Below are 19547 nucleotides of genomic sequence, written 5' to 3' on the forward strand. Positions count from 1 at the left end.
ATTGCCAAACGCTACGTGTTTTCTCTCTCCATTCCAGGAAGTTTTCCAACCCAAAATTTTTGTAATAGGCGGAAGCATGCTTTAAAATATACTACATATTTTTTGGAAAATGACAAGCAAAGATTAATTATATTAGGGGAAATAGCTTGCCCAAATGTTTATATTCGGCAAAATTCCATACATAAATGTGTATATTAGGAGAAACAAACTGTGGAAGGCTGACAAATTTTGTTGAGGACTTAAAAAAATAAATCGCAAGCTGATTAAGGAAATGTGGCAAACAGAACTCAAAATTGGGGAAATGCGAAATTCATTCATGCCTACCCAGGTGATTGCAGGAGATGAATGGACCTTCAAAACTGTGTGTTTGTCTTTAGTGCACCTTTAACTTTCAAACTCTTCAGGTTCCAGAGACTGTGCCAGGGTTCCTGTCTTCTTCCAAGCAAGAAGCTGACTTGCGAAGGTTATGAGCCTTCCTCACTTAAGTGCTTCAGTGGAAGCAATTTGCAAGCTTCAGAATGTCTTTCATGGTATCTTTCCATTAGCATAAAGAGAAAAGGCCAGAGCACCATGACCCCATTTATCCAAATAGCCCGGAGGATGCTTAAATCACTTGGGTAATCATGTTGTTGTTGTTTAGTTGTTTAGTCGTGTCCGACTCTTTGTGACCCCATGGACCAGAGCACGCCAGGCACTCCTGTCTTCCACTGCCTCCCGCAGTTTGGTCAAACTCATGTTAGTAGCTTCGAGAACACTGTCCAACCATCTCGTCCTCTGTTGTCCCCTTCTCCTTCTGCCCTCAATCTTTCCCAACATCAGGGTCTTTTCCAGGGAGTCTTCTCTTCTCATGAGGTGGCCAAAGTACTTGGAGCCTCAGCTTCAGTATCTGTCCTTCCAGTGAGCACTCAGGGCTGATTTCCTTCAGAATGGATAGGTTTGATCTTCTTGCAGTCCATGGGACTCTCAAGAGTCTCCTCCAGCACCATAATTCAAAAGCATCAATTCTTCGGCAATCAGCCTTCTTTATGGTCCAGCTCCTTCATGGATCTCTGCCTTGTCGTGGTGAAGGGGCTTGAACAACTCAGAGAAGCTATGTGCTATGCCGTGCAGGGCCACCCAAGATGGACAGGTCATAGTGGAGAGTTTTGACCAAACGTGATCCACCTGGAGCAAGAACCGGCAAGCCACTCCAGTATCCCTGCCAAGGAAACTCCATGGACAAAGACAACAGGCATATAAAACTCCATGGGTAATCATAAGTTTAGGCAAAGGAGAAATAGAATTTACACAGAGTTCAACTGTCATGTGGGATGTGCCTTTTAAAGGAATGCATATAAAAAATAGAGAGAAGTTAAAGCCTTGTATTATATTACCTTTCTTAGCCAAACCTGTAGGCATAAGTCTCTAAGTGTACAGCTATAATAAGCTGATTCTGTCTGAGTTCCATAGGATTCCCAGTTACAACTGGTGTTGAGCTAACCGTAATGGCAAAAGCTCTGAATGGTTTTAGATGTCTCTGGGATTTTGGCTTAGAGAGAATGCTTTTACTGTACTTAGTAGTCTCAAAATCCAATTTTGCCAGAGACAAAATCAGGATGTTCTTGGGAGTGACATCATTGAATTGCTGATCTTGTACAATACTGATTGCCAAAGAGGAGGCTATGTGGTTTGCTATATATTAGGTGTTCAATTTAAGAGCTTCCCATGCATTTTCTCTGCAACCCTTGCAAAAAAACTGGAAAGGTAGGTCATTATTATTTTCCCCATATTACAGACAGTATGGCAGCAGCAGCTGTGTGTGTGTGTGTGTGTGTGTGTGAGAGAGAGAGAGAGAGAGAGAGAGAGAGAGAGAGAGAGAGAATTGTGTTCCTAAGACCACCTGTAAGCTTTGTGGGTGAGGTGAGAGGATGAAAACGGAAATATGAGTGACTGGATTTATAATTCTGTGTCATAAATCTTAGCTTGTTCTAGCACCTTAACAGACACCTAAACATTAGCAATTCCAGATCAGAGCTACAAAGTGAAAACATTGCTTTTGTTGCTTTGCTGTGTTTGCTAACAGAAATTAACATGATTAGGATTTGTTCAGCAATCTTCAATTATTTTACGGAAGCTATGCAAATATTTATGAGGATGTCTCTAAACAGCATGAGCAAATGGAACAAAATCTTTATTCCACAAGGTTCAAACTCTCCATTTAGCCGGCCAATCTACCACTGTTAGGGGCATTTTAACAAACAGGATGCAATTCATCCTATCAAACTACCAAATACTCTCCACCTTGTAATGCATCCAAAATAGATGGGAATGCAATCAGAGCTCTGCAATTCTTTGATTCATGTATATAACAGCAGAGGAAGCTGCCTTCTCCTGAGTCACTTTCACACAGGCACTTTCACACACACTTTCCCCAGCTATGTGGATTTTTCTGCATATTTTTGGTTGGAGAACTAAAGTACAAAAATTCAGAGAAGTGTGAATTTCTTAGGATAGCTGTGTTACAGTTTGCCTATTGTTTCAGGGGTTGCATATAATTGGAGGGTTTGCATTCAAACCAGTAAAGGCATTTCAACACATACTTTCCTGTAACATACGGATTGCCATGCACATTTTTGGTTGGAGAGGTACATTGCAGAGAACTAAATTCGAGCCAATGTGGCGTACTAGTTAGAGTGTTGGACCAGGACTTGGGAGTGCAGGGTTCAAATCCCCAGTCGGCAGGGATTAAATAAGGAGGGGGAGAGTCATGTATGCCACCTTAGAGAAAAAAATGTGGGTTATAGATGCAATAACTAAAAAAAAAAAAAAAAAAAGAATTTACAAAATTCAGAAAAGTGCAGCTTTCTAAGTCTAGCTGTGTATCAGTTCATGTATTGTTTCAGGAAGCACAGATTAGGCAGATGTGTTTCTATACATGGGCCAGACTGAATTTCTCCCCCAAGTCCAAGTTACCCCTATGTTCTAAGAACAAGCCACTAAACCCAATTTCTTCTTCTTATCTTGGTCAGTTCCTCAGCTCTCATTAACATAGACATTCCCACTTTATATCTGTTGCATGCACTCACTTGTGGCTTCCGGATCTTATAACCTCTCGAAAATTAACATCCAGGGGAGCATTAGATACCACTGTTTGCTCACTCTGAAGCGGCTTCTTTATAGGCGGAGTGAATTCTGAGCCAGTCTGCTCAGAGCTAATAACCTGCCAATTACACTCCTATGCTTTTGCCTTCTTCCTTTGGAATTGTTCTGCTGGAAACAAGGCCGGGTCTCTGGCCTTGTGTGTGGAAGATATCAAGCCGAACTAACATCGCGGGTTTTATGATCCATATACTATGAATTTGTTTGGAGCAACATGACCTGTCATGGCCATAATTGTCCCCCTTCTGTTGATCAGGACAAAGCTAATTCAATCTGTGGGCGGGTAGGTGGGAAGGAAGCAGAAATCACTCTCTGACGTGCTTTGAAATCACCCAGGAGCTGCTTAGTGTGAGCAGTTTGCCACTTTCCGATTTTAATAATCTCCTTTATATCATGGCCCTGTGTTCCACACACACGGATAATTAACCTTGATATTTGTTCAGGGCCCACAGTACAAATAATTCCCCACGCTGTCAGTTATCAGTGATACAGAAAGTGATGATGGAAGGGCTGTGTCATATTGATACAAAGCAAGACATTTGGGAGAAGACTGGTGCATACTCTGGTTTGCTTATCACACCTAATCTTTCATGTTTCATTTTAATAGTAAATATTGGAGGGAGTGGGGCCCTGAACTTCTCAAAGCAAGAAAGCTTCTTCAAAGAAAGAATAGGAATAGTCAGCATGCGGCAATGAAAATGTTACTGTCATAAGTGAAGACTGAAGAGGCGATCGGTTTTTGGCAAACTCAGTTGTTTGCTAAAGGGCAATGGTTTTATTTATTTATCACATTCATGCCCTAACTTTACTCCGAGGATGCTCAAGGTGGCAAACATAGTTCTCCCTCCAGCATTGTATCCTCTCAACAACCCTGTTGAGTAAGTTAAATACAGAAGTTAGGTTGTTGTGAAGATAAAATGGGAGTTAATCCCCATGAAAGAATGCTAGGATAGGTAAAGGTAAGGTAAAGGGACCCCTGACTGTTAGGTCCAGTCGTGGCCGACTCTGGGGTTGCGGCGCTCATCTCGCTTTATTGGCCGAGGGAGCCGGCGTACAGCTTCCGGGTCATGTGGCCAGCATGACTAAGCCGCTTCTGGCGAACCAGAGCAGCGCACGGAAACACCGTTTACCTTCCCGCCACAGCGGTACCTATTTATCTACTTGCACTTTGACGTGCTTTTGAACTGCTAGGTGGGCAGGAGCAGGGACCGAGCAACGGGAGCTCACCCCGTCGCAGGGATTCGAACCACCGACCTTCTGATCGGCAAGTCCTTGGCTCTGTGGTTAAACCCTCAGCGCCACCCGCGTCCCTAAGGTTAGGATAGATATGTAATAATAATAAAAAGTGCCTCGACTCCAAATGTCCACCAAAAGCAGGGCTTCTAACCAGAGGGTTGTATATTCAACTAAACCCTAGTCAGAGTAGGCCCACTGAAATAAATGAACCTAATTCAGTCATGTCCAGTAACTTCAGCGGACCTGTTCCTAGTAGAATGGCATTGAATAAGAGGAGACTGAGAGGAGATATGATCGCCATCTTCAAATATCTCAAGGGATGTCACATGGAAGATGGCGCAAGCTTGTTTTCTCCTGCTCCGGAGGGTAGAACTTGAACCACTGGCTTTAAGTTACAAGAAAGGAGATTCTGACTAAACACCAGGAAAAGCTTTATGGTGCAGTTTGACAAGAGCAGTTTGACAGTCAAATGGACTCCCTCGGGAGGTGGTGGGCTCTCCTTCCTGTTAGCATGCAACCAAGGAAACGGGGGCAATTGGCAGGCCCCCAGCTGGCTCCAGCCCACAGGCCGGTGTGCCAGGCGAACTCCAGTCCTTGGTGCAGCATGAATCTGCGACCCGAGCTTCAGAAGCCAGGAAACGCTACTCAGCAGAGTAAACACTACGCAACAGAAGTGGCAGGAGAGGCTGTGTGAGCATATTTACAAGCAGTTTATTCAGCATACATCAGGACAAAAGGAAACATGTCTGATCTCCTTTGTGTCCAAAGCAAGGCAGCATAAGCAAAAGCTATACACAAACGGAAGTTCCCAGCAAGCTGTGCTGGAGTGCAAACAGGCATGTGGCACACAACAATCATGCATGTTCCTTAAGGTGGAACGGAACATCCCAACACTTCCTTGGAGGTTATTAAACAGAGGTTGGATGGTCATCTGTCATGGATGCTTTAGCTGAGGTTCCTGCATTGCAGGGAATTGGACTAGATGACCCTTGGGGTCCCTTCCAACTCTACAATTCCATGATTCTATGAATACCACCCACCATATATCCATGGCTTCTCCTTTTATGCCATGTAGGAAAGAACCGGTATGGTATAGTGGTCTGAGTGATGGACCAGGAGTGGGAGAACCCAGGATCATGTCCCTGCTCAGTCATGAAGCTCACTGGGTGCTCTTGAGCTAGTTACTATCTCTCAGCCTAACTTATCTCACAGGGCTGTTGGGATAAAAATGCAGGGGTCAGGGGAACACGTGTGCTCCCTTGGTCTCCTTGGAGAGGGAAGAAAGGCACAACAAGAATGGAATAAATCAATTACATAAAAGCACATCTTCAGCCATGCTTATCTCAGATGGATGCTAGGGAGACAGGACACCGGTGAATTTCAGATAAAACTGCCGATATACTTAATCAAGAGTAAATATTACTACAAATTCCACAGAGCTCACAAAGTTTAAGGAACGTTTCCCTGAGGAGACCAGAGTTGTCACCCATAGGAATATAAGTACATGTGGAGAGTTGGGGGAGGAAGAGGGAGGTTAAAAAATGGGGAAGGAAGTTAGGAAAGAAACAACTGCAAAAATGACACTCTCCTGCAGATGGAAATGAGAAAGTCTTTTTCTGAGTTTGGACGGCATAGATAGATAGGTTAAAATTGCCCTACATAATTAAATGCTCTGCCTACAGTGCTGCTTTGGGGAAGCAGGCTTTCAATTATGGTGTGCCTTCCAATTGGGGATTCTTCTTTAGTGAGATAACAAAAGTGTTTCCTCACCTAGAGGATTTAGGCTTCTTCTTCTTCTTTTAAAAAAAACCCTCCATAATGTGAAACGCAGTGTAGAATGGAGACCTCAATGGACTTCTATGCTGAAGAGTAATTGTACTATCTAGACTTGCACTAGCATCAGTTCTTTTTCCTTTAAAGAAAGCAGGTGGAACGCTTGGAAAAATTGGCTACTGGTGCAGTACAGTACGAGAGAACAGAAAGCCACATGGATCGTTGGGTGTGCTGCGAACATTGCAAGCCAGTTTTTGTTTTAACGGATTGTGAATTGTGTTTCCATTACTGTGTTTATCTTTTTAATGTATAGTTCCTTTTATTTCTTTTGCTTTACATTACGGATGGTAACCTTGGTGCATCTTTGAGTAATGAAGATAGCAATAAAGAGAACGGGGTGGTAAAAGAAAGGGTGGAGCATTTGCTTCTAATGCTAATATAGACATTGTAATGTATGCAAAAGAAAGTCACAGCAAATGGCCTTAAATATACACCCTTCTTCTTTTTTCATATTCGTACTATGACCTTGCTGAATTTTGCATGTGCCTCTTCCCTCAATTCCTATTTCTTTCTCTTCCACCCCCAAATCTGAAAATGTCCTCTGGAGAATTATGGAGCATATAGATGTGTGTGTCAGCAGACAGAATAGATAATTCAGATCCCAAGACACTTCAGATGAATACCCTGCTTTGCAGAATTAGCACGTTTCAGCAAACAAGCCATCCATATTGAAAGCAAATGTGCGGAATGGATAACCTAATTTGGTCTTTGCAGGCTCCCAGACTTAGCAAATGGCTGACTCTAAAGAACCAGTCCAGCCTATTTTCACAATAACTCTTGCACACTTTAAAAAAAAAGTGTGTAAATGAATTCTTTGACTGGGAAACAACTGATTCGAAAGGGAACCTTAAGCCATGGGCTTAAATATTCTTCATCCTGAGGATCATCCCAATGGCATCTACTGATAAGAGGTGGTCGCCAAGCCAGGTGTTATTTACTAAATTCCCAGTTTGTTATCGATTCTATACTATCAAAATTTAAGCTTAGCAAATTCAGTCTCCCTTTACAGTGCCAGTGGCTGACTGGGTCAGGCTAATGCTGGGAGTCCATCTGTTGCCTCTACCAATGCCTTTCCTATCTAATTCTAGACATAGAAAATTGGGGTGTTAGGAGAAGGTTTGTCTGGAACCCTTTTCTGTGCGGGTTAGAACATGTGAACATCCAAATATGCAGTTCCCCTACCTGCAGCCTGAAACTGTACAGTCCAGTCAAGACCTGTCTCATGTGACTCACGTGGCTCAGCTTCCACCTGTTTCATAGCTGAGAACTTTGTTTCAGGAGCCTTCAGATATTTTTAATCCAGCTGTGCAGGTCAACTCGCATTTTACTCTGGTGGTTTAGGAACTTCCATGGAGTACACAAGTTTCCTGTAGGAACATAAAACTGAACTTTGGATCAGAGGCTGAAATAATGGCTTGCAATGTGTCTGTGGGGCGCAGGTGGCACTGTGGGTTAAACCACAGAGCCTAGGACTTGCCGATCAGAAGATTGGCGGTTCGAATCTCCGTGGCGGGGTGAGCTCCTGTTGCTTGGTCCCTGCTCCTGCCAACCTAGCAGTTCGAAAGCACGTCAAAATGCAAGTAGATAAATAGGTACAGCTCTGGCGGGAAGTTAAACGGTGTTTCCGTGCACTGCTCTGGTTCGCCAGAAGCGGCTTAGTCATGCTGGCCACATGACCCAGAAGCTGTATGCCGGCTCCCTCGGCCAATAAAGCGAGATGAGCGCCGCAACCCCAGAGTCAGCCACTACTGGACCTAATGGTCAGGGGTCCCTTTACCTTTAATGTGTCCGTGATGAATGGGAGAAAAATTAGGTACATTTGCAACTTACATGCATTTAACTTGTGCACATTTAGCTTTACACACTTGGCAAAAAAGAGTTTTTTTAAAAAATAGAAAGGGGACGGGCATCCGGGGGAAAGATTTTAGCAACTCCACCCACCATGCAACCCAATGTGTTTTGATAATACACGATTTTGGCTTTACGCGCTATCTCCCCAGAAAGGCAACCTGGCATAAGCTGAGCGTCCCCTGTATATTTTCTTGTCAATGAAGGTTCTACGTATGAATTACAGACCAATTCCACATGTCCAACTTTGGAATCAGAGTGAACCGATGTGTGAAAATGCCCCATGTCAAGGCTCCATTATTTTAAAAAGCAAAACAAGTGTGCTTTCAGTTCTCCGTCATATGCTGCTTAGTAAGGAAGAGAACACAGCAGAGGAAAAGAAATATTCGGAAAGGGGGGGTGGAAATGGCATTTCATACAATTGCTCTTTAGCTTGGGGAAACAGCATTTGACAGCTCGTGTTGTGAGGGGAAAGACGTTGATTGAATTGTCTTTGTTCGCAGGGTCAGCATTACGAAGAAGAAAAAAGAGCTTTAAGCCACGAAATAATAGCCCTCAATAACCATCTGATAGAAGCCAAGGTGACAATTGATAAATTGTCAGAAGATAATGTAAGTACTTGGAATAGTGGCTATTTGTCATGATCACGTATGGAAATATATGTTATCTGAGATTGTGAGTTGCTGGATTAACTACTCAGATTCAACTATCCCACTTACCTGTATCAATGTGGCTGCTTTAAGAAGTTTTCTCTATTAGTTCAGGGGTGGATAACATGTGGCTCTCCAGATGTTGTTGGACTCCAAAATCCATCATCATCATCTCATTTATATATATATATGAAATTATTTTACATATGATTCATTGTCAAAGCTTTTATTGCCCTTATCATCTATTGTGAAAATTGCTTTGAAAATCGCTTCGCAGGTAGCAATTCATAAATTCATTAATTAAATCCCTAACCGTTGGCCATGCTAGCTGAGGCTTCTGGGAGCTGGAATACAGCAACATAGGGAGGTCCGCAAGTCCCCCTTCCCTTGAGAGCCAGTGTGGTGTAGTGGTTAAGAGCGGTAGTCTCGTAATCTGGGGAACCGGGTTTGAGTCTCCGCTCCTCCACATGCAGCTGCTGGGTGACCTTGGGCCAGTCACACTTCTCTGAAGTCTCTCAACCCCACTCACCTCACAGAGTGTTTGTTGGGGGGGAGGAGGGGAAAGGAGAATGTCAGCCGCTTTGAGACTCCTTAAAGGGAGTGAAAGGTGGGATATCAAATCCAAACTCTTCTTCTTCTTCTTCCTGTCCTATTTGTTGTGTGTGTGATTCGGCAGTGAAAATCACCAGAACTAATCCAGGACTAATTTAGGTGTTACTTCTCCCCCACCCACCCCACCCCCAGTCGGTTGCTGCCAAAAATCTTTTATCCATGAGAAAATTCCACACACGTTGGTGGCACCAGAGGAAGGAGGTGGCCCTCCCCAAGATATAACACACCTCTCTCTATCCTCTACCTCTTTTGTCGGATCCTTGTGGTCACTTTGCATAAGCAAATAAAAAAACTGAGCCATAAATTGGGAATTGAAATAAGACAGTGCTGAGCTGCAATCCTAAGGATGGATCAAGAGGACTTGCTTCAGGGAAAATCTTTACATGGGAGCTTAACACACACACACCCCATCAATGTACTGTACTGTTATTTCTCTTTCGGAAATATAACATGTGGAACAAGTCTTACATACCCCAGAAATGCATCTGATCTCTTCTGGCTGTGTTCCCTCCCCGTACAATATTTTTTCGTGGTCCTATCACTGACCACACAGTGGAGACACCTAGAAGACCCCCAGCTGCATTCTCCAGTTGAAGCATGGTGGTCTCACCATAGGAGCCAACTCCTAGAGGTCGAAGTCCCTTTGGGGGCCCCAATAAAATATTTGAGGGGGCCAGTCCTCCCTCAAAGTTCATGGGCATTGCCCTTCAACTGGTGTGTGTACACCGCATCTTGTGATTGATTACGCAGGGCAGGGCTTACCTGCCCCCCACCCAATATTTTATTCAAATTGGCACCCATGGGTTGCACCATTGCTAGCTGCCTGCCTCATCCATACATACCTGGGCTACACAGGGATGGCAATTGAATTTATGCAAACTGGCAGTGATTAGCACAGTTAGCCTCACTGAAACAAAACACTCCTGGCTATGTTGAATACCATGCAAGGAGTAGGTTTTTAGTAACAAGCGGGGGGGGGCATAGTCTCTCCATTGTCCCCAAGCTGAATTTTCAATCACAATGCTAATTGCATGTGTGAATCAAGCTGAAAGATGGAAGTGATAGAAGAGCAGTTCTTCAGGCCAGAAAGCATGTGCTCACTCGATTCAAAATCATTCTTCTCAATGTTACTCAAGAAAGATTGCCAGCAGCTAAACTGGTTGAAGTAAACAGCATCAGTCTGCCCTTTGAGGGGCACGTGGAACATGTTCAGTCCTTGAGGCTTCTCCTGTATTCTCTCTGGGTCCTAAAAGTAAGTTAAATTAAGGAACAAAATGGAAGAAAAGTCTCCCATCCCTTCTTCCCTCTTTCACCGCACCACCACCACCTGGGACAGGACGAGTTAGGAAACTTTCCTGCCATGAACTTCCTGAAATTAACACAGCATTCCCCAACCCTGTGCCCTCCAGATGTTGTTGGACTTAAAGTCCCATCAGCCCCAACCAGCATGGCCAGTGGTCAGGGACGGTGGGAACTGGAGCCTAAAACAGAAAAGCAAAATAAAGAAGAAAAACTCAACTGGATCAGCCCAAAGGCCTATTTACTCCATCAGTCTGTCCTCACAGTGGCCATAGGAAGCCCACAAAGCCTTGCATGCAACAGCACTCTAAACAGTCCTCATGACCAGAATTGATTGATAGCTTGATCACCCCTGATTTTTTTCTATTCCCTCCATCACATGTTCTTTCAACCCCCAACTAGGGCCCCTGAAGATCTGGAATTCAGTGTCTGGAATTTATTTAAAACAATATTCAGATGGGCAATGGAGAGTAAAGAAGAGATAACAGCATCATTCCTGACCACTAGCCATGCTGGCTGGCTGGGACTGATGTGGGAGTTGTAGTCCAAAGCATGTGGAGGGAACCCCGTTGGCTGCCCCCGAGATAGGGGTTTGGGTGGTCATGTCAGCCAAATAAATGCTGAGACTATAGACTACCTGTTACCATGGAAGCCTATCTCATTTCTATAATTTCTATATTGTCACCTATTCATAATTTTGAGAGAGCTGTCCATAAGGGGAGTCACCAGCATGTTGGGACGGTGCCATGGAACCATCCTTGCTGCTTTGCTGCAGGGTGTTAGTGAGGTTTGGGCACCAGTGCCATCTTTGTAAGCCGCTGGATTCTGTAGCACTGCCACAGCACCCCAGCCTCTTCTGGTCCAGAATAAATAGAAAAGGAAAGTGGTCATGAACCCAGTTTGCCCCTATTTTCTGTGATAGCAGACTTGTGTGTGTCCAAACGACCTTCAATCAGTGCGGCTTTCATTTTTCCTCAAACAAAGCATTAAAGGAGGAAAATAGGAGCCTCTGGAGACAACAAATTGTTTTGTTTTGTGTGGTGTGGTGGTTCTTTTAAATTAAATAAGTTGAGTAGTGTTGTAGCAAAGTAATGCATAGTGTTTTGTTTTCCGTTCTCGTTTTGGAAACGGAAATTGCTGTGCATGGTAATAGTGGGCGGCTGGCATGTTTTACAACACTGCATCGAATCACGAAAATAAACAAGGCTACTAGATAGCCATGGCAACCATTGCACTTGGTCATGATGACAATAAACCCCTTGATGTCATCCTTGTTTGTTCCCGCCCACATGGACAAGGAAGGATGTGTCTGTCAGTTGCCAGGTTAAAATGGGGAAGCCCGAAAGCACACACAGCAGTCCAGTGAAGCTCTCTGGACTCTAATGCATCCTCAGACCACAAGGTTCCTGAAAATAGTTTTCTACCATTCCATGCGCACTATATTGAACTATAAGCCCATAAGTGTACTTCCCAATACATGGGGTATTACATCTATAGATACATACATTTTATTGCCGGCTGTAGGAATCAGGCTGTTCAATGTTTATACCTCTGTTTCCATATCATTTTCATTTTTATTTTTACAGGAGCTCTATAGGAAGGATTGCAACTTAGCTGCTCAGCTGCTCCAGTGTAGCAAGAATTACGACAGGGCGCATAAGCTTTCCGAGGTAATGTAAACTAAACGCATCTCTGAAAATCACTCAAGCAGCTGCTGCTGCAACTTGCTTCTACTCCTCAAGAGCAATGGAAGGGAGAGGGCGGCCAGGGGCAAAGAATGACAAGGCAACCACAGTATCAGTGGAGGGTAACATATGAACCGTAGTCCACGGGATATGGTGAACCACTCATTAAAAGTCCTGCATACATCTGGTACACAGGCTGAGACCCTACATGTCGCCAAAGTGGTGCATGCTCTAGTTATCTCCTGCTTGGACTACTGCAATGCGCTCTACATGGGGCTACCTTTGAAGGTGACCCGAAAACTATAACTAATCCAGAATGCGGCAGCTAGACTGGTGACTGGGGGCAACCGCCGGGACCACATAACACCAGTCATGAGAGATCTGCATTGGCTCCCAGTACGTTTCTGAGCACAATTCAAAGTGTTGGTGCTGACCTTTAAAGCCCTAAACGGCCTCGGCCCAGTATAACTGAAGGAACGTCTCCACCACCATCGTTCTGCCTGGATGCTGAGGTCCAGCGCCAAGGGCCTTCTGGCAGTTCCCTCATTGCAAGAAGCAAAGCTACAGGGAACCAGGCAGAGGGCCTTCTCGGTAGTGGCGCCCACCCTATGGAATGCCCTCCCATCAGATGTCAAAGAGATAAACAACTACCTGGCATTTAGAAGACATCTGAAGGCAGCCCTGTTCAGGGAAGTTTTTAATGTGTGACATTGGCTGGGGAAACCCATCCAGATGGGCAGGGTACAAATAAATTATTATTATTATTATTATTATTATTATTATTATTAAGAGGAAGAGGATTCCTGGGATTGGAATTATTGGGTGGCAAGGCAGCAAGGATAGGGTGTAAGTAAAGGAAGTCTTTTCATAACTCAAGGACTGCAAGGCCAAACTGGAAGACTGAAGAGGGTCCAACAAGCCCAGTGAAGCTTATTGGACCAAAAGAAATTAAGTTCAACCCCACCCAACATTCTCTCCCTGAATAGGATGGCCATAGTAATCAGGATCTTTCTTGTGAACTTCCTGGTGCTGTTTAGTTGGCTGTTTAGAGACACAGTGCTGAATTCCATGGACCTTAAGTCTGACGTAGCATGTACAGTTCTAATGTACTTATTGTCAGGCTCCCATCCCAGAACACAGCAGCGCTTACTTCAGAGTAAGGTCTTTATTCAAGCTAGCAGTGGTACAGGCTCAGTAGCTACCACAGGTCCAGGAGTCAGGAGTTCAGGGTCCAGAGCAGGGCTTTCCAAACTGTGTGTCGCAAAACCTGAGTGTGTCAGCTGCAGTGTGTAGGTGTGTCATGCGAACGCTCCCCATGCACCTTCCCAGGACTGGAAAGGGGTTAGTTTAACCTCCTGTTTGATAGGAAAACTGAGTTACTGTGTCGCAAAATGATGCATGACTAAAAAGTGTGTCCCTAACATGGAAAGTTTGGAAAGCTCTGGTCCAGAGGAAGGAGCTGAACAAGAGGAGAAGGCAGCAGAAGGCTAGGGCAGTCTTGTAGCCACAAGCCCACCACTACCTTCATAGGTGGGGTCCGTTGCACCTGTCCTACCCTATAGATACTTCACTGCATAGGATTGTGCATGGGGTGCCCTGATATGGATCAGGACCCTGACAACAGCTGTGTGCTAATGGTGGCATCAACTCTTGGTCTTCTGCTGCAGTCTGAAACTGGATCAGGCACCTCACATTTAGTATTTGCATAGGGAACAAAGCACCCATTGAGCATTGAGAGCTCCGCCTCCATGCAAATAGCAGGTGCCCCCCCCATCTATCTCAGGGTTGCATTGGGTAAAGGTAAAGGGACCCCTGACCATTAGGTCCAGGCGTGACCGACTCTGAGGTTGCGGTGCTCATCTCGCTTTATTGGCCAAGGGAGCCGGCGTACAGCTTCCGGGTTATGTGGCCAGCATGACTAAGCCGCTTCTGGCAAACGCCGTTTACCTTCCCGCCGGAGTGGTACCTGTTTATCTACTTGCATTTTGACATGATTTCAAACTGCTAGGTTGGCAGGAGCAGGGACTGAGCAACGGGAGCTCACCCCGTTGCGGGGATTCGAACCGCCAACCTTCTGATCGGCAAGCCCTAGGCTCTGTGGTTTAACCCACAGTGCCACCCGCGTCCCCCATCTATCTCAGGGTTGCATTGGGTAGGAAATGGTTAAACTCTCACCTCACATGTACCAATATCTGAATCTGGACTGGGGACCCACGCTGGCTGCTTGTGAAAGAAAGATTCTCTACTCAAGGGCAACCAGCACAATTGTGTGATTTAACACACACACACGTTAGTGTTAAACTAATGTGTAGTCAGTGCTTTTTTTCAGGGGGTGCTCAATAATACACAGTAATGACACCTCTTTTTGTTGTGTTAAAAAGTATGGCACATACTGTAACAACTTCATGGTGAGTACCGACACCTGTTTTTCTAGAGAGATAGAAAAGCACTGTGTGTAGTTTAACACACACCCTGCAATGAATTTGGTGCCTTAATGCTAGTAGTGGCTTCCTGGCAAGATGAGTGCTTTCCTAAAACTCAAATTAAGATCAGTGCATTGCTCCTGCAAAACACTTCAATTTTAAAAAGTAAAGCCTGCTGCCATGGACAGCTCCTCTCTTGCAAATATTTGTCATGGCAACAAACCCTTTTCCTGAAAGCTACTTCGGCATTTCGCTGTGCAGGGATGCCACAAAATCCACTACTGTAACGCCATAAACCCACAAGCAATACTCCCTGCCTTTCTCCCCACACTGTAGTCGGGGCCATTGCTGAGTCTGACACTTATAAAAAATTGAGTGCAATTGTGTCCTTGGGGTGTTGTTCCAAAGCATGAGAGCTACAAGCTTTACATTCACAACGAAAACAAGTGAAAACAGAAGCTTGCAATTCTGGGTTGACAATTTGCAAGTGCATTTCTGTGTTCAACAGCGAAGGCTCAGCAGAGTGTATGAGTTCAGAAGAGGGGAAGCAAGGGAGGGCAGAAATGTTAAAATATTGCAAATTACTGATAATAATTCAGTAAGCAGCTAAAATCCTTAACTAGGCAGTGCAATTAACCATGTTTGTGTGCCTGAATTACTATTTCACTGATGAATGCAACTATATTGTTTCCATCCTTCCTTTAAAAAAAAAGTCAGATTTGTGGCCTTCAGTAGCTAGGGCTTCTGGGTCACAAACGATGCCTTAAGACAGTAGTCACCAACCTGGTGTCCTCCATATGTTGTGGACTACAACTCCCATTAGCCCCAGCTAGCATGACCAATGGTCAGAGTTGATGGGAATTCTACTCCACAACATCTGAGCAGCGCCATGCTGGTTACTGCTGCCTTAGTGAGCTCCTGATTTGACCACATTTCACCCACCTTTCTCCTCCCACCTCCTGTTTATTACAGCTGCCATCTGAATTTCAGGAACGCGTCAGCATCCACCTGGAGAAGCACGGATGCAGCCTCTCAGTACCTCTGTGTCATACATCCTTTGCAGACAACATACCGACTTGCGTCATTGCTAAGGTCCTGGAAAAGCCTGACCCAAACAGCCTTTCTTCGCACTTGTCAAGCTCATCGAACAGAGATCTTGCCTTCCAGGACTCTGTCGGAAAGCTTGCCCAAAGGCCTCAGTACAAGTCCGACATCTACTGCAGCGATACAGCTCTTTACTGCCCTGATGAAAGACGCAGGGAGAGGAGGCAGAGTGTTGACATGCAAGTCAAAGATGTTGGGTTCCTGAGGTCCCAGAATTCCACGGACAGCACCGTCGAAGAAGACGGCTTCCATTCCAGCTTCTCCCACGAAGCTTTCCCAGAATACGTTACCTCTCTGCCAACTTCTAGCTCCTACTCCAGCTTCAGCGTGACGTCCGAGGAGAAGGAGAACGCCCAGGCTAGCACGCTGACCGCCTCTCAGCAAGCAATCTACCTGAGCAGCCGAGATGAGATGTTTGAAAGAAAGCCATCTTCAGGTTATGACCACCAGGGGAGCCCGAGGTTTGCAAAGTCTAAGTCCATCCAGCACATGGAGCTGGCTGACGACAACAACTCCCCGACCTTCACTAGGACTATGTCGCCTTATGCAAGTGAGCCTTATCATTTCTCGGCCATAACTACCCAACAAGCTTTAGCATCGCAGAAGATGCACAGTGAGTGCAGGAACACCAACTTGTCCGAAGAGGACCTCCCGGGACGTTGGAGGCAGCTGAGCGTTGAGGATATCGGTGCGTATTCTTACAGGAACAGTGGCAGGCTTTCGCCCTGCAGCTTCTCGGAGCAGTACTACAGAAGCCCCATCAAGAAAGCTGACAGCCGGTCGAGTCCCATTTACGCCAGTTACAAAGGCGATAGCTTCTCAGAGGGAGACGACATCTGTCAGAGCAGGCTTGTGGATTCTTGCTTCCTGAGGACCGACAGTGGCCTGAACATTGACATCAGCACTAGCTGCAAACAGGACAAGCTGTCCTCCTCTTACAAAACGAAAGAGCCGAGAGACAAAATGAATGAAAGGATCACAGTCCAGGTGTGCAGTAGTAAAAGCATTGACGGAAGCCCGGTGTTGAAAAGAGAATACGTTGACGTCAGTCCGAACAGCTCAGCCGAGTCCCTCAACCAGAGTTCTATGGAGGCTTCAGAGATCCACCAGTCTTCCATTGAGCAAGGAAGCCATTCGAGCCTCCATAGCAAGCAGCAACAGTTTCAACGGACTGGAAGTACAGGCTTAAGTCGGAAGGACAGCCTCACGAAAGCACAATTGTACGGAACCCTCCTCAATTAAACATCTTCCAAAGTTGCAATAAGGAGACAAACATCACAATGACAAAAGGTGACATTTGATACTTCTAGCATACGGTAGGCTTCTGAGCAACAGTATTACAAAATATATATTCATATTCACAATAGTACTGTTTTAAAGGGATGGGGGAAACCCAAATCTGATTATTTAAAAAGGAAAAGAAAAAAACATTACGCGGCACTTTTCACACGATGACTTTTCCATCTTGGATACCAACCCTTTGCCCACTTTTATATCCTGAGATATTTTTATAAACAAATCAGTATTTATTAGACTGTCCTTAGTACTCTCAAGCGCTTCGAGTGACACTTTTTTGTCCCCTTCAAGTAGGTTTCTTATTTATTTTTTGTGCATGAGGCCACATGTGCCTGAATTCTTGGAGGAGAAGGGTTTAAAAAGAGAGGAGGGAGGGGGGCGAGAGAAAGAGAGAATCCTTATCACAAGGACAAATCAAATCTCTATATGGTTCTTTAAAAGTTTGGGTTGTGTGTGGTGCAGGATGTACAAGAATGGTGATGTTATAAAGAAGTATATTTTTAAAAATGCAATGGAAACAAAAATGACCCACTAAGTTCTTTAATACAAATGTATTTCGGAGTATGAACAATTTTGGGGGGGCGGGGACAAATGCACAAAATGATACAGATATTTTGGTTGGTCTGTCCCATTGTGTTTCTACTTTTCTGCCCTGTACACTACCTCAAAATTAATTGAGGGTTTCTTTGTCACTTATTTTTCTGTAGGCTTGCATTTATATTGTTTCAAATGCATGGAGTGTCATAATTAGTACTGTATTTTGCATTACTTAATAAAAGACACCAGTGGAAATGTTTTGATTTTTTTTATTTGGTTTTTTATTTTTTGGTCATTAAAAGATGTTCTAAGAGAATGCTGTTAATGAGTATTGTGTTCAGCAGGGTCAATTTGGTACCGATGTAATGTTTATAGTCATGTGAAGTTGCAAATACTGCATCTAGCGATGGAGGAGGAGTTTGATTCATTATCCCTATGGACTCCCCCATTCTATATTTGGTTCTGCCCAAAGATTCAAATCAAGATGAGCAATTAAGAGGAGTCACAACTAGGTAGGGGGAGACAATTCCATTTGCATTTAAAGGTGAACCGACCTCATTCACATTTTCCGGAACATAGGAGCCAACTCCTGGGGCTAAAGTCCCTTCACCCCACCCCATAAAATTGGGCCCCTCCAAAGTAGATGGGCGATGCCATTCAAATGGTCTGGCTGTGTCCCATCATGCAATCAATTATGTAGGGTGGGGCTTAACTGCCCCCCCCCAAATTTTATTCAAGTTCTGGAACAAGATGTGAACTGAAAAACAGCCATCCCAAGAAATTTGCACGTCCCTGAATTTTGTATTGCAGTTCTCCAGCCAAGTAAGGTGTAGAAAAATGCAAACACTGTGGTAAAGTGTGCAGTGCATATATAGTCGTACCTTGGTTTTTGAACAGCTTAGTTCTCAAACGTTTTGACTCCCAAACTCCACAAACCTGGAAGTGACTTTTTCGGATTTGCGAACTATTTTTGGAAGCCGAACGTCTGATGGGGCTTCCGCAGATTCTGATTGGCTGCAGGAGCTTCCTGCAGCCAATCAGAAGCCACGCCTTTAGTGTCCGAACGTTTTGGAAGTTGAACGGACTTCCGGAACGGATTCTGTTCGACTTCCAAGGTACAAGTGTATTAATGAAAACAGCATACGAAAATGCATTATATATGGGAAAGTTGCTTGTGGGGGGAAGCAAATAAGAGAAATTTACACTTAAATGCTGAGTTTTTTAAAAGTTGCAAAGCGATGAGGAAATGTGGGGACCTCAGCTTAATGTTGGACAAATGAGAAATCTGAATTGGAACATTTGCTCTTCCCAAATTACATCTGGCCACTGGTCCACCTACCTCTTTACAACCTGCTCAATCCTAGGGCAGCCTATGTGTTCTGGCTCCAACACAATAAGCTTATCATAAGCTAAATAAATTAGGTCAATAGCGCATTTTATGCACCACTGTCTCTTAGTCTGTTTCAAGAAGAAGCACTTCACACTTTGAAACAAGACTTTCTGTGCTTGGCTGGTCTTCAGGGAGGGCGAGTAACTTCACCAGAGAACACATGTTTTGCACGCACAAAGTCCTAGGTTCAATCTCTGGCTTCACGTGTTCAAAAAAGCCAAGGAAATCAAAGCAGACGATACTGGGCTAGACAGATAGTGTGGCCTGTGCTGTTGCCTAAAGTGAAAGACAGCATGTCCTCCTCCTCCCCCCCCCCATCCAATTCAGTGCACCAAAGCTAACCAGACTGGCAGCTGTATCTTTGGTCAACACCAGTAGTGGGATACGATCCTCCACCATTGGAGAAGGTAGCTTAGGGGGACAAAAAAAACCCTGTCTTCCAATACCTCACTTCTGCTCACTGCCTGCGCTGTACTAGCTTCTGTTGCCTGAAATA

The 19547-nt window shown here is 44.6% G+C and overlaps 1 protein-coding gene across 1 annotated transcript in view; it reads left to right on the forward strand.

The window, feature by feature from the left end:
* The window catches only part of BEGAIN (brain enriched guanylate kinase associated), a 180397-nt gene extending 162481 nt beyond the window's left edge, over positions 1-17916 (forward strand). The window contains exons 6-8 of the mRNA XM_080993448.1: positions 8559-8666; positions 12203-12286; positions 15697-17916. Coding sequence (XP_080849574.1) covers positions 8559-8666; positions 12203-12286; positions 15697-17070 — 1566 coding nt within the window. The 3' untranslated portion in view covers positions 17071-17916. The remainder of the gene's footprint in view (positions 1-8558; positions 8667-12202; positions 12287-15696) is intronic.
* The last annotated feature ends 1631 nt before the right edge of the window (positions 17917-19547 follow it).

The sequence above is a fragment of the Podarcis pityusensis genome, assembly GCF_964106645.2.
Source record: "Podarcis pityusensis genome assembly, chromosome: 1".
Lineage (NCBI taxonomy): Eukaryota > Metazoa > Chordata > Lepidosauria > Squamata > Lacertidae > Podarcis > Podarcis pityusensis.